We start from the raw sequence: 12,061 nt of genomic DNA, 5'->3' as shown, positions 1-12,061 counted from the left end.
AGAAGGAGCTGAGAGTTCTACATCTTGTTCGAAAGGCAAACAGGAGAAGACTGGCATCCCCAGGCAGCTAGGAGGAAGTTCTCAAGGCTCACCCCTACAGTGACACACTTTCTCCACCAAGGCCACACCTCCAAATAGAGCCACTTCCTGGGCCAAGCATATTCAAACCACCACAGTGGGTGAGGATTTCATCAAGGAAATTATAACACTGAACAAAAGAAACATACAGACATAGTAGAAATGAAAGAGATGGTCAATGAAACAGAAAGACACCAAAAAGCATCAGGCTGAAGAACAGATTTCAGGAATAGAGGAAAAAGTGATAATGATTCCACAAACAACACACACATACAGACACACACAGAGACACACACACAGACACAGACACAGACACACACACACAGACACACACACAGACACAGACACACACACAGACAGACACACACAGACACACACAGACACACACACAGACACAGACACACACACAGACACACATACACAGACACACACGCAGACAGACACACACACAGACACACACACAGACACAGACACACACACAGACACACACACAGACACAGACACACACACAGACACACACACAGACAGACAGACACACACACACAGACACAGACACACACACATACATACACACACACAGGGTAGTAGAAAAAGACATGTGGTGAACAATATTTTCAAGAAGTCTGGGGCACATTCAAGAGGCCAAATCTAAACATTCATGGCACAGGAGGAGCAGAGCTAAAATCAAAGGTAACAGACTATTTAACATAATTATATAAAACTTCCCAAATTTAGAGGATTAAATAGACATCCAAACACAAGGGCATTTAGACATTGTCTGCCCATGTAGACAGGACAGAAAAAGTTCTTTCTGATACATCATTGTTAGGATGTAAAAAATACAAAGCCCATGAGGAAAATGTTAACTCACATACAAAGGCAGATTTGAAACATTTAGTTCTTCACTTGTTACTGTCCATCCTTTGATATGAATTCACCCCAGTTATTTCCCATCAGCAATCATAAAAGCTCGGATTGGAAACAATTGTGAATCAAGAATGCTATACCATGTGAAGCCATCTCACAAAATTGATGCAGAAATAAGGGTATTTTAAGACAACCAAAGATGAACGCAATATATGCCTACAAAGCTAGCACTTCAGAATATTCTCTTCTTTCTTTTGCTTTTCAATAATGTGTTTTAAATGTTTCCTGTGCATCTTACCCATGTACAATGAATTGAACATTTACAGGGAATTAAAGAGCACTTTATAACAAACACATTGGATATGTACCTTGTTTTGTACTCTACAGAAAATTCTTAGAAGAATATTACAGAGGGAGGAAGAAGCAAGATACATTAAAGTGTATTCTCAAGACCGGAACCAAGGCTGGGCAGTGACGGTGAATGCCATTAATCCCAGCGTGTGGGTAGCAGAGGCAGAAGGATCTCCGAGTTCGAGGCCAGCCTGGTCTACAGAGTGAGTTCTAGGACAGCCAGGGCTACACAGAAACCTTGTTTTGACTGCCTCAACCCCCAAAATGGAAAGATACAAAAAGCTAAGTAATTCCAGGAAGCAAATAACCACACATAGCACAGCAAACCTGCAAACCCCAAACAACTAATATAGAAGGGAAAGAAATGCTCGCAACCTAACAAAACACAGAATGTCACCGAGTAAAGTGATAGGAAATAGAACCCCCTTTCATAACCTTGAATGCAAATGGCCTCAGTTCCACCAAAAAGACTCAGACTGAAAGAACAAGACCCAACTCTACTGTCTGCAAGAACCAGACTTAGCTGGTGAAGACGACCCAAAACTCACATCAAAGGGTGGACAGTAACAAGGGAGTAGAAACCATACACACGTGGGCACAGTTATTCTTAACACTTACTGTCAAACAAACGACCTCTAACTGCCACATGCCACGGCATGTATGTCCCCCTTCAACCTCCCACCAGGAATACATGTAGGAATTTTTTTTTTTTTTTTTGGTTCTTTTTTTCGGAGCTGGGGACCGAACCCAGGGCCTTGCGCTTCCTAGGTAAGCGCTCTACCACTGAGCTAAATCCCCAGCCCCGGAATTTTTTTTAAAGCCCCACATTTTTTTTATTCCACCACCAGCCCCTAAAATCTTAAGTCTTAGGTGGTGCCTTCAAATGTTTCGGTGCCTACAAAAGTTCCCTCCTAGCCTATCTCTGTCTCTATCTTATCTCAGCTCAGGGTGTGCTTCGACTTTAATAACAGTGGATGGTAATTTCATATTTCAAAAGCTCTTCTTAGCCTGGCATGGCGGCACATGCCTCTCATACTGGCACTTGGGAAGTAGATGCAGAAGAATGGGAATTCAAGGCCAGCCTTGGCTACATGGCTAGTTGAGGGCTAGCCTTGGCTACATGAAACCCTACCTCAAAACGAACAATAGAACCCCCTTTTTAAAGAGGGATATGAGATGATAAGCAGTTAAACGCTTTATTGGGTGTATTTAAAAGAAATATTTGTGTATTTGCATGTACCTCAGAGTATGTGTGCACCACGTGCATGCAGGAGTCCTCAGGGGTCACAAGAGGGTATGAGATCCCTTAGAACTGGAGTTATAGATGCCTGTGGGCTGCCACGTGGGTGCTGGAAATTGAATCCAGATCCTCTGAAAAAACAAGTGCTCTTAATATTCTTAGCCATCTCTCCAGCCCTGATTTTTTAAAGGTTTATTGCAAAGATTTTGAAATGTGGCAAAGTACAGAAGATTGTACGTCTTGGGATCACGAGGGGGAGTTCTAATGACATAAATAAAAATGATGACTATTGCCCTACAGTTCCAGGACAGAAAGGGCTACAGAGAAACAATCCCGTCTCAAAAACCCCAAAACCCAAAGAGGGTAGACAGAGAGATGATAATTTAAACAGCTTAATTTGTCACCCCGTATCATAATAAAATTGTCATTTTGCTCCCCATGAACATATGGACTGTATCTCGTAAGGTTAAGAGTTTTAAAAGTTTCAAGCCTATTTGCTGATCATTATGTTCTGCTACTAACCAACAAAGTGCTTCTTACCACAAGTTGGTGTCTTTGTTGCTATCATGTGCTCTTGCTCCACTGGTAAAATCTGTGCCTCATATGTGACTCATAGAAATCAGTTTAACAAGCTGTGAAAGTCAGGTTAAAAAGAAAAACCAACCTTGTAATGCATAAGCAACAGGCTACTGAAAATAAAAAGCAAAACAAAACCCAAGACACTGGCTATAAAATTCCTCTGAGATGGTGGATTTGTTCTAATCTGGGAATAGTTATATTACGGATCAATAACACATGTTCTTTAGACTAAGGAATGAAGGTACTAGTATCTACCAGTTAATAACTAGAAATATTGTGTGTGTGTGTATGTGTGTATATGTATATGTATGTGTGTATATATATATATATTTTTTTTTCCTTTTCCCTGTCACTTCTTAAGGCAAACATAGGCTGGTATGGTGGTGTATACCTTTACTTTTAGCAGTGAGGAAGCAGAGGCAGCAGATCTCTGAGACTCTGAGGCCAGTCAGCTTGGTCTCATGTCAAGTTCCAGGATAGCCAGGGCTATGTAGTGATGTGAGACCCTGTTGAGTGAGTGAGGAGAGAGACAGACAGACAGACAGACAGACAGAGAGAGAGAGAGAGAGAGAGAGAGAGAGAGCACTAATAGTAACTACTAGTCTTAAATATAAGGTGCAGACAAACCCTTGGGACCCTTCCAGTCCTCTGTGCTTGCTATCACTGCAGGAGAGCTCCCTCAGGCTGGGACAGGAGTCATGTCTGGATGGCTTTCAGTCATCTCTATACTTTGGTACTTAGTGTGCCGCCGAGATGATGAGAGCTGGCCAGTCTTTTCAGTCGTGTTAATTTGAGCAGGGCTGCTTAAGCTCGCTCTACTTGCAATCCTTCTTTGACTAGGAAATTTCGACATATATGCTTATATAATATAGACACACCAATCAAACATTTGCTGATGGTAACGAAATTTATTTGCAGTTTGTTGCAGATGACTTTATCCTTCATTAAAAAAGAAAATTTGCATCTGAATGACATGGATGGGCTTGTTTATTTTTACATAAAGAATTGAAGTTTAAGGCTGGTGAGGTAGAGGCTCAGGGTAAAGTTGTTTACTGCCAAGGGCAGAGAAGGACAAATTCCTGCAAGTTGTCCTGTCATTCAATAGTGCATTCCTCATTGTACAATTAAATAAACGAGTATCAAGAACTATATCTTGGTGGAGTATTTGATGCTGCGTGATGTAGAACGTCTTCAACATTTTCCAGTTGAAGGACATATTGATTTTATGATCATCAGTGTGGAGAATGTCAGTGTCTTAGGCACTGTTCTATTGTTGTGAAGAGAAAACATGACATGACAATTCTTATAAAGGGAAGCATTTAATTGGAGCTGGCTTACAGCTTCAGAGGTTTGGTGCATTCTCATCAAGGCGGGGAGCATGGCAGCATATAGGCAGACCTGGTGCTGGAGAGGTAACTGAGAGTTCTACATCCTTATCCGTAGGTAGTAGGATGAGACCCACGGGCCTGGCTTGGGCTTCTGAAACCTTAGGGACTACCTCCAGTAACACACTTCCTCCAACAAGGCCACGCTTCCTAATCCTTCTAGGTAGGGCTACTCCCTGATGATTGAGCATTCGAATATATGACTCAAACTATGAATAAATGTATAGTACGAAATCACAAAAATACGTTTAAGGTCATTTCAGAAACTTGTTAGGAAGCCTTCCCTAACCCCAAGCCAAAACTTATTAACAGTTTTTTTTTTTTTTAAAAATGAAAATCAAGCCAGCAACTCAAATGGCAAATTTTAAAAATTACATTCACAAGCTTTGTTGTGTGTGCATGTTTGTCTCCATGTGTAGGCTTGTTCTTGAGTTTGCATGGGATTGGATCTGTCCTTTTACCATGTTGGTCCTGAGCACTGAAAGCATGTTATCAGGCTTGGCACCAGATACCTTTACCTGCTAGGCCATCTTGCCAGCTCTCAAACTGCAAGGTTTATATTTTGGGGCCCGGAGAGATAGCTCAGTGGTTCTTTCAGAGGACCCAGGTTCAATTCCAGCATAGCCATGACAGCTCACAACTGTCAGCAACTATAGTTCCAGAAGTCCCTGTGGGTTCCAAGCAGAGACATACTTATAGAGGTAACACCCTATATACATTCAATTAAAAAAGTATAACTAAAATTAGTTATTCTAGGATTGGGGATATGCTTCAGTGGTTGAAGTATAACCATGAAGAGCTAGGTTAAGATTTCTAGAACCTACATAAAAGCTGGGGTGCTTACCACCCCAAAACTGGGGGACAGAGACAGGTAGATTCTGAGTTCACTGGCCAGACAGTCTAGCCAAATTGGTGAGCTCCTGGTTGAGTAAGATATCTGTCTTTTATTATTACTAGTGGCACTGGTATGTGCCATGGTGTTCAGATTTAGAGGCCAGAAGCAAGTTAATGGATTTGGTCCCCTCCCTCAGCATTGGTGGATTCTGCAGATTGAGTTTAGGTAATCAGGCTTTCATAACACCTTTAGCAGAACCTGAGGGCTGTGGGGACTGGACCAAGAGAGAGTTGTGCAGTAGAGGCTAAGAACAAGGGGCATGAACCCTGGTTCTGCTACCTTAACTTTGTGGGTCTTGCAAAAATTAGTTAACTTTCAAGGCACACTAACACCTTTTCCAGTAGTTCCCACCATGTAGGGAGGCAAAGTAAGAGGTTTTAAACGTCAGAAAACCACTACTGAATGGTAGTCCGTGTCCACCACCCCCACCCAAACTCATGTGGATCAGGCTGGTCTTGAACTCAGAGATTTATCTGCCTTGGCAGTACTAGTATTAAAGGTGTGTGCCACCATACCTGGCTGTTCTGTGTTTTATTAAATAAACATTTCCTTCTTCAAGTCCTATTTGTGGACTGAAATATGTATTTTTCCTATGAAAAGGGAAACCTTAGCTAGATTTTTTTTCAATTGAGTTAAAAATATCTGAAGGCAACAGAAAAGTTACTAATCATAACCCTAAGGTAGACTATTTCTGTACCAGTTTTATGTACAAGAATAGCCACGTTGCCAGTTTCTACAAACTAAACCCTTGTTATTTACTTTCCTGCTGGTATAATTAGGTAGGAAGGATTTAAAGTTTTGCACCACAGCATTTTAGAACAGTGGCAAAGGTCTTTCATAATAGCATGGAGAGGCACCATTCAAATGACAAAGTTGCCAAGCAAGGCGTTTGCTTTTTAACATTCTTTACCCTCCCCCATGGCATCCAGCTACCTTATATACTATTTTAATTGTGAAGGGCAAGAGCCTCTTCTGGACCTGGGGCATAAAATCTGTGCTAAGGGATGAGATTACAAATTGGTTGCCTGTTGGGCATATTTTCCTGGGATTTTACTTTGTTGGTCTACGTGGTTTCGGCGTATCGATAGCCAACACTTAAGATTTAAAAATTTCACATAAAACTTCAACGTTATGGTTTTGGGAACAAAAAAGGGAATAGGGCTATCTTAATGTGGACCCCCTTAAGGGCATGGATGGATACTCCCATTTCCACATCGCCTAACATTCCTATTGTCTTCCACCAGGCCAGTGTCATTCATTCGCTTTGCCAGGCCTCTATAGACATCTGAGTCTGCAAACACTATCCAGACCTTTACTGTCTCCCTTCAAAGCTTACTTTGTTCTGCCCCAAGCCTCTCATCAGATTTTAAAGCAATAGCTAGGTAATCTGATCAAGTACGTGTACTTTTACATGTGCTTTCTGGAGATAGCATCTCAACAGAAAGAGATGACTATGCGGGTGGATACTACAAGTATCACGGGATTACAGACAGGATTGCCAGTGTCCACTCTAATTTACTCTCGTCATAGTAGCCACGCTACCCAGCTCTCGGATGGACGGACCAAGGCAATGGTCTCCTTTGTAGAACAATGGACGCTTGACTACACGTGAAACCTACTTGAGCAGCAGTGTGCATATCACCCGAAACACTAAAAACTGCTACGAGCAATTCTGACTTGAGCTTCCTTGTAGGCTTCAGGGTATCGGCCTGACCACATTTCCCCTCACCTGTTTTCGGGGTTGCTTTTGCGCTGTACAGTCGCGCCCAAAGAACGCGCGCATCTAGCATGAGCTCATCTTTCGGGGGCGTTTCCAGAAGGCCAGACCTGGCAGTGTGCGCCTGCTGCAAAGGGCTCCCCCCACCCCCACGATATCAGCGGCCCCCCGCGACGGGCGGGCGCGGCTGCCCAGAGGCGCTCCCTCTCTGGAAGCTTTGTTTCCATTTGAGTGCCTACGTCTTTCAGGGAAGACGTTCCCATATCCTTAGCTCGCGCGGTGGGGAGCCTCGGGCGCACTCGGTAAGCTGCGCCCCGCGGAGCTCCCGGGAATGGGGACAACCTCTCGTCCCACTAGAGCGCTCGCGGCTCGGCCCTCCGACCGCCAGCATTTTCAGACCGGCTGCACAGCCAGCACGAGCGTCGGGTCGGAGAGCAGACGCAGGCCGACCACTCAGCCGGTCCGCCCGCTCTAGGGACCACCCGAGGCCAATCCCACTGCAGCTAGGTCTTGCGATTACACAGCAGTGGTCGCCCATTGGCCGCCGCCACGGGCTCCTACACCCTCCTTCTCCCTTTTGCGGCTCCCCTCCCCCGCGCTACAGCTCCGATGCTGCAGACCAATGAGATGGCACTTTATAGATGCACTCCCTCCGCTTTCGTCTTCTCCCCGCCTCAAAGAGGGAGGGGAGGCTCTGACTGGCCAGATGTCCTCGGAAGCCCCCTTCCCTTCACCAATCACTGAGAAAAGAACACGCCCGGTGGAGTTGTCCAGCCAATGAGGAAACGGGCGCGGTGCCCAGCCGAGTAGTTCCTCCCGCGACTCGGGAGTTTCGCTGTCCTTAACTCTTCAGGCTTCCCCCTGCGGGCCTAGAGCTCCGATTGGCCACTGTCGCTATTGTCGAATCTTTTCTCCAGCCAGCCACAGAACAAGGCGAACCCTCTTTCCCTCTTTTCGGCTACCTTCGGCATTCCTCGTTGCCGGGGCGTGGTCTCCCAGCGGCGTCTCCTCATTGGTTATTTAGGCCGCTCGGCTTTTTCCGGCCGGAGCTGCAAGCAAACGACGTCTTTGATTGGTTCCAGCTTAGGTTTCGGCTCCACAGCCGAAGCTGGCGGGCGCGGGCTCGGCGAGCGATTCCCAGACGCCTGTTACGCGGGCGGCGGGGCGCTGGGCGGTGTAAGGCTGGGTGGGGGAGGAAGGAGGCGGAGGACGAGTAGGAAGGGGGAGGGGGGAGTGGGGAAGGGCTAGGCGACTGCGCAGACGGCGCGCCTCGCACAGAGCAGCCCCCGACCCGGCCGAATGCGGGCTTGTGTCGCCGCCGTCGCCGCCGCCTGGGCCGAGTGACAAAGGAAGGAAGGCAGCGAGGAGGAGCCGTCCCTGCAGCCGCTGACAGGGCTTCGGGCTCGGGGCACAGCGCGGACACTTCCCGAGCAGCCGCTCAGCAGAGGCGAGGGGCGGAGGCCGGCCGTGCCGGGGCCGCGGACGGGGGAGGGGACCCCGAGGGACGGAAGCGGTTGCCTGGTTCCCATGTCCCCGGCGTATGGGGAGCAGTCAGGGAGCCGCTGCCTGGGGTCTGAAGGGAGCTGCCTCCGCCGCCGCTGCCGCCATGGCCGCTGGATCCAGCCACCGCCTGCAGCTGCTCCTGGCGCAATGAGGAGAGGAGCCGCCGCCGCCACCGCCCGCCACTGACTCGCGACTGCGCTGCCCTCCGATTCACCCGGCCGCCGCCGCCGTCAGACCGCCGGATCCCTCTGCTGCCGGAGCCGCAGCGTTTGCCGTCGCATCTCCGAGCCATCTCCTCCCTCCTTCCCATCCCCCTTCTCTTCAAGCGTGAGGCTCGTGATCCTTCCGCCGCTTCCCTTCTTCATTGACTCGGAAAAAAATCCCCGAGGAAAATATAATACTCAGAGTACTTATTTTCAATCAAGTATTTGCCCTCGTTCACGTGATATATATATATTTTTTAAGGATTCCACTCCACCCTTTTTCTCCTCTCCCAGGAAAGGGAGGTGAAAGAATTATATTTTCCCCCCAGCTCTAAATCATCTATGTGTTAAATATCCGTACCGATCTGTCTTGAAGAAATACATAGCTCCTTTTTTTTTTCTTCTTAAATAGCTATACAAAAGGAGTGAAAGGCCAAGAGAACGAAGTCTTTTTTTTTTTTTTCTTGCGGGAGAACTTAATGCTGCATTTATTATTAACCTAGTACCCTAACATAAAACAAAAGGAAGAAAAGGATTAAGGAAGGAAAAGGTGAATCGAGAAGAGCCATCATGTCGGGGCGACCGAGAACCACCTCCTTTGCGGAGAGCTGCAAGCCAGTGCAGCAGCCTTCAGCTTTTGGTAGCATGAAAGTTAGCAGTGAGTATCGATTTTATTTTACACCCTTTCTCCACCTCACCATTAAGATAAGAAACCTCGAAATACCAGGATCTAAACTAACAGACCTGATAGAACAGTCAGTCAGCCAGTGGTAGTGGAAAAGGGCAAAACCTGTCTTGACTCAAGATGAGGCAGCTCCTTTTTCTCCTCCCATACCCATACCCCCCTCCCCCAGCCTCATTAACCTTGAATTGAGAGAATATTAGTTTTATTTGGCTGATTGGATTCGAAACTTATTTTCTTACGTTCTCCGTGCTGTTGGTAGTCAGTCTTTTCAAGTGCCCCAGTGCCTCCGGGTTAAGCGGTGGAAGCTTTCGCTTGCCCATCCCTTTGAATAAAGAGGACAACGCTTGATTAATAAACCATGATGTACATTTGCCGAGTCCGTGTCTTCTGGAATGAGGGGGTTTATTTTAGTTAGCTCAGGTTATCACGGGTCTGCATTCTAAATAGAGATACTAAATGCCCCAGCCTCCTAATATTTCCTTTTTGCCTGTGTGACTACACAAAGTATTTTTGAATCTGGGGAGGAACTTGCTTGGTAACCCACATTCCCGTTGGAGGCGAGCTAGTATCCATCCCTCACTCTTCTCCGGGCTGGTGGGAGCTGAGAAATATCCCGCAGCAGATGCATCTCTGAGTGCATTGTTTTTAATTTTTAAGTGGTTTAATGTGTTATCTCTTAACCTTCCTGTTTTGACATTACCAATCTGCCACCATATAATTTGTGTAATCAAAAGGTAACTTGGAGATTCAACTTTTGATTGAGGTTGTATTGCCATATTGCCAAATACTAAGTTAAGTGTTGTCACTGACTGTCATTTAAGTTTAATTTTGAAGTGGTGTTGCATTTATTACTTGTTAATTTTTTTTTTAAAGAGTACAAGTGGATACCTTTTTAGGCTGATTTAAAATGTATCTATGAGTATCTGTCAGTCTTTTGCTGGGGAATCTGTGCTGAAAAAAAAAAAAAGTCTGTGTTCTTGAAGTGTTTGGTATACCGAGTATCCAGTGTTCAAATGTATCTATTTGTGGAGATGTTTATGTGGTATTTCATGACAGCTTATTAGAACATAGTTGCAGATTCTGGCCAAAATATCTATGGTATTTTCCTTATTCCTTGAGAAAGAAGAGGGAGGAGATAGATAAAACTGTTTTGTGGCTGAGAGGAGCTGCTGTAACTGAAGAACTAAGATTTTTAAAAAGTTAAAATGCATGTGCTGTTATGTGCAATTGATTAAGCAACTGGGAGTGAGGAATCCTCCAGTTGCACGCAGGATTGTTATGTGCAATTGATTAAGCAACTGGGAGTGAGGAATCCTCCAGCTGCATGCAGGATTGCAGTTCTGTAGGCTTTTGGACCTTGTCTGGAACAGAGAAGTCCAAAGTTGTATCCAGAGCGATAGCTGAGTGGGAGAGATTTTTGCAAGTTAACTTTTTTCTTTCCTTCAGTGAGTGACTAGCCAATTTAGAACGCAGGGCATGTTAAGAGGGAAGCTGATTTCACATCTTTCAGGGAAGGGTCATGCTTTCTAAGCACTTTATGGAGTCATTTGAAAGGAATTTTAAAAAATGCTAGGGTCATTTTCAGTGATGATGAAGTAGACTTCATGGTAACTACTGAAGAGCCTTTCATGGTACTTCAGTATTTGTGCTTTGACTAGTTTAAAAAAAAAAAAAACCCAGTCAATTTTAGACCATTTATGAGGTTTATTTCAGAGATCTGTAATGCCAGACTAAAATACCAAAGTTGGGAATTTCTCTTCTTGTTTCCAGGATTTTCTTTGAAAACAACTTAGCCTTGATAGAGTTTCTTTAGGGTGGAGGAAATCCCAGAGGAATATAGTTTAAAGTGTTTTAATTTTATATTTACCATATCAGTCAACATTAAAAAGATGCTAATTATTACTATTTTTTTTTTAAAAATAACCTTGATATTAAGGACACATAGATGAAAGAGGAATTTGTTAGGGTGCTGGTGTTCAAAAAGGCATGTATGACATTAAGTCCTTGTTCCCAGAGCCTCTGATGTAAAGGCATACACATTCAGAAAAGGGCGAAGGCGATAAGCCTGATAACCGCAGTATTATAAAACGCCAAGTGAACCATTTGTTCAGAGGGACACAGGAAAAGGGTGATGAGGAAGGAGCAGGGAGGTTTCCGCAGAGGTGCTTCTTAAAACAGGTGCTGGCTAAGTCCATGAGCCTGTGGAGACACAAGCAGTGCACTGGGTAGAAGGCAGGCCCAGCCAGTCTGTTCTGTATGGGAGGTAAGGTGGTATATCTCAATTACCCCAGCCTACACGGGAGAACCGGGACGTGGGAGCTGAGGCTTAGAGGAAAGTAAGTTAATAAAGGGCAGAAAAGGCCTGTAGGTTCGGGTGGGGATCTAGGAGCTATCTGTCTGCACTAACTGTGCATTGCTGAACAAGACGTTCTGAAGGGATTTGGATAGCTGAAGGGAGAGACATTAGAAGCCTTTTGGGAGATAGTAGACTATGTTAGAGATCACAGTGAAATGTGAACATGGGATGAAAGGAAGAGATTTGAGGACTCATGAGGGAA

The 12,061-nt window shown here is 45.2% G+C and overlaps 1 protein-coding gene across 6 annotated transcripts in view; it reads left to right on the top strand.

Moving 5' to 3' along the window:
- Window positions 1-8,388: 8,388 nt before the first annotated feature.
- Window positions 8,389-12,061, top strand: part of Gsk3b (glycogen synthase kinase 3 beta) — a 149,630-nt gene continuing 145,957 nt past the window's right edge. For 5 of the 6 annotated variants that reach the window (XM_087577036.1, XM_087577034.1, XM_087577035.1 and 2 more), the window contains exon 1: window positions 8,389-9,476. In XM_087577036.1, coding sequence (XP_087433162.1) covers window positions 9,389-9,476 — 88 coding nt within the window. In that variant the 5' untranslated portion in view covers window positions 8,389-9,388. 6 annotated transcript variants of the gene reach the window in all.

This window comes from Rattus norvegicus, chromosome 11 (assembly GCF_021556685.1).
Source record: "Rattus norvegicus strain SHRSP/BbbUtx chromosome 11, alternate assembly SHRSP_T2T, whole genome shotgun sequence".
Classification (NCBI taxonomy): domain Eukaryota; kingdom Metazoa; phylum Chordata; class Mammalia; order Rodentia; family Muridae; genus Rattus; species Rattus norvegicus.
The sequence above is the reverse complement of the archived record's forward strand: the minus strand, read 5'-3'. Positions and strand labels throughout refer to the sequence as shown.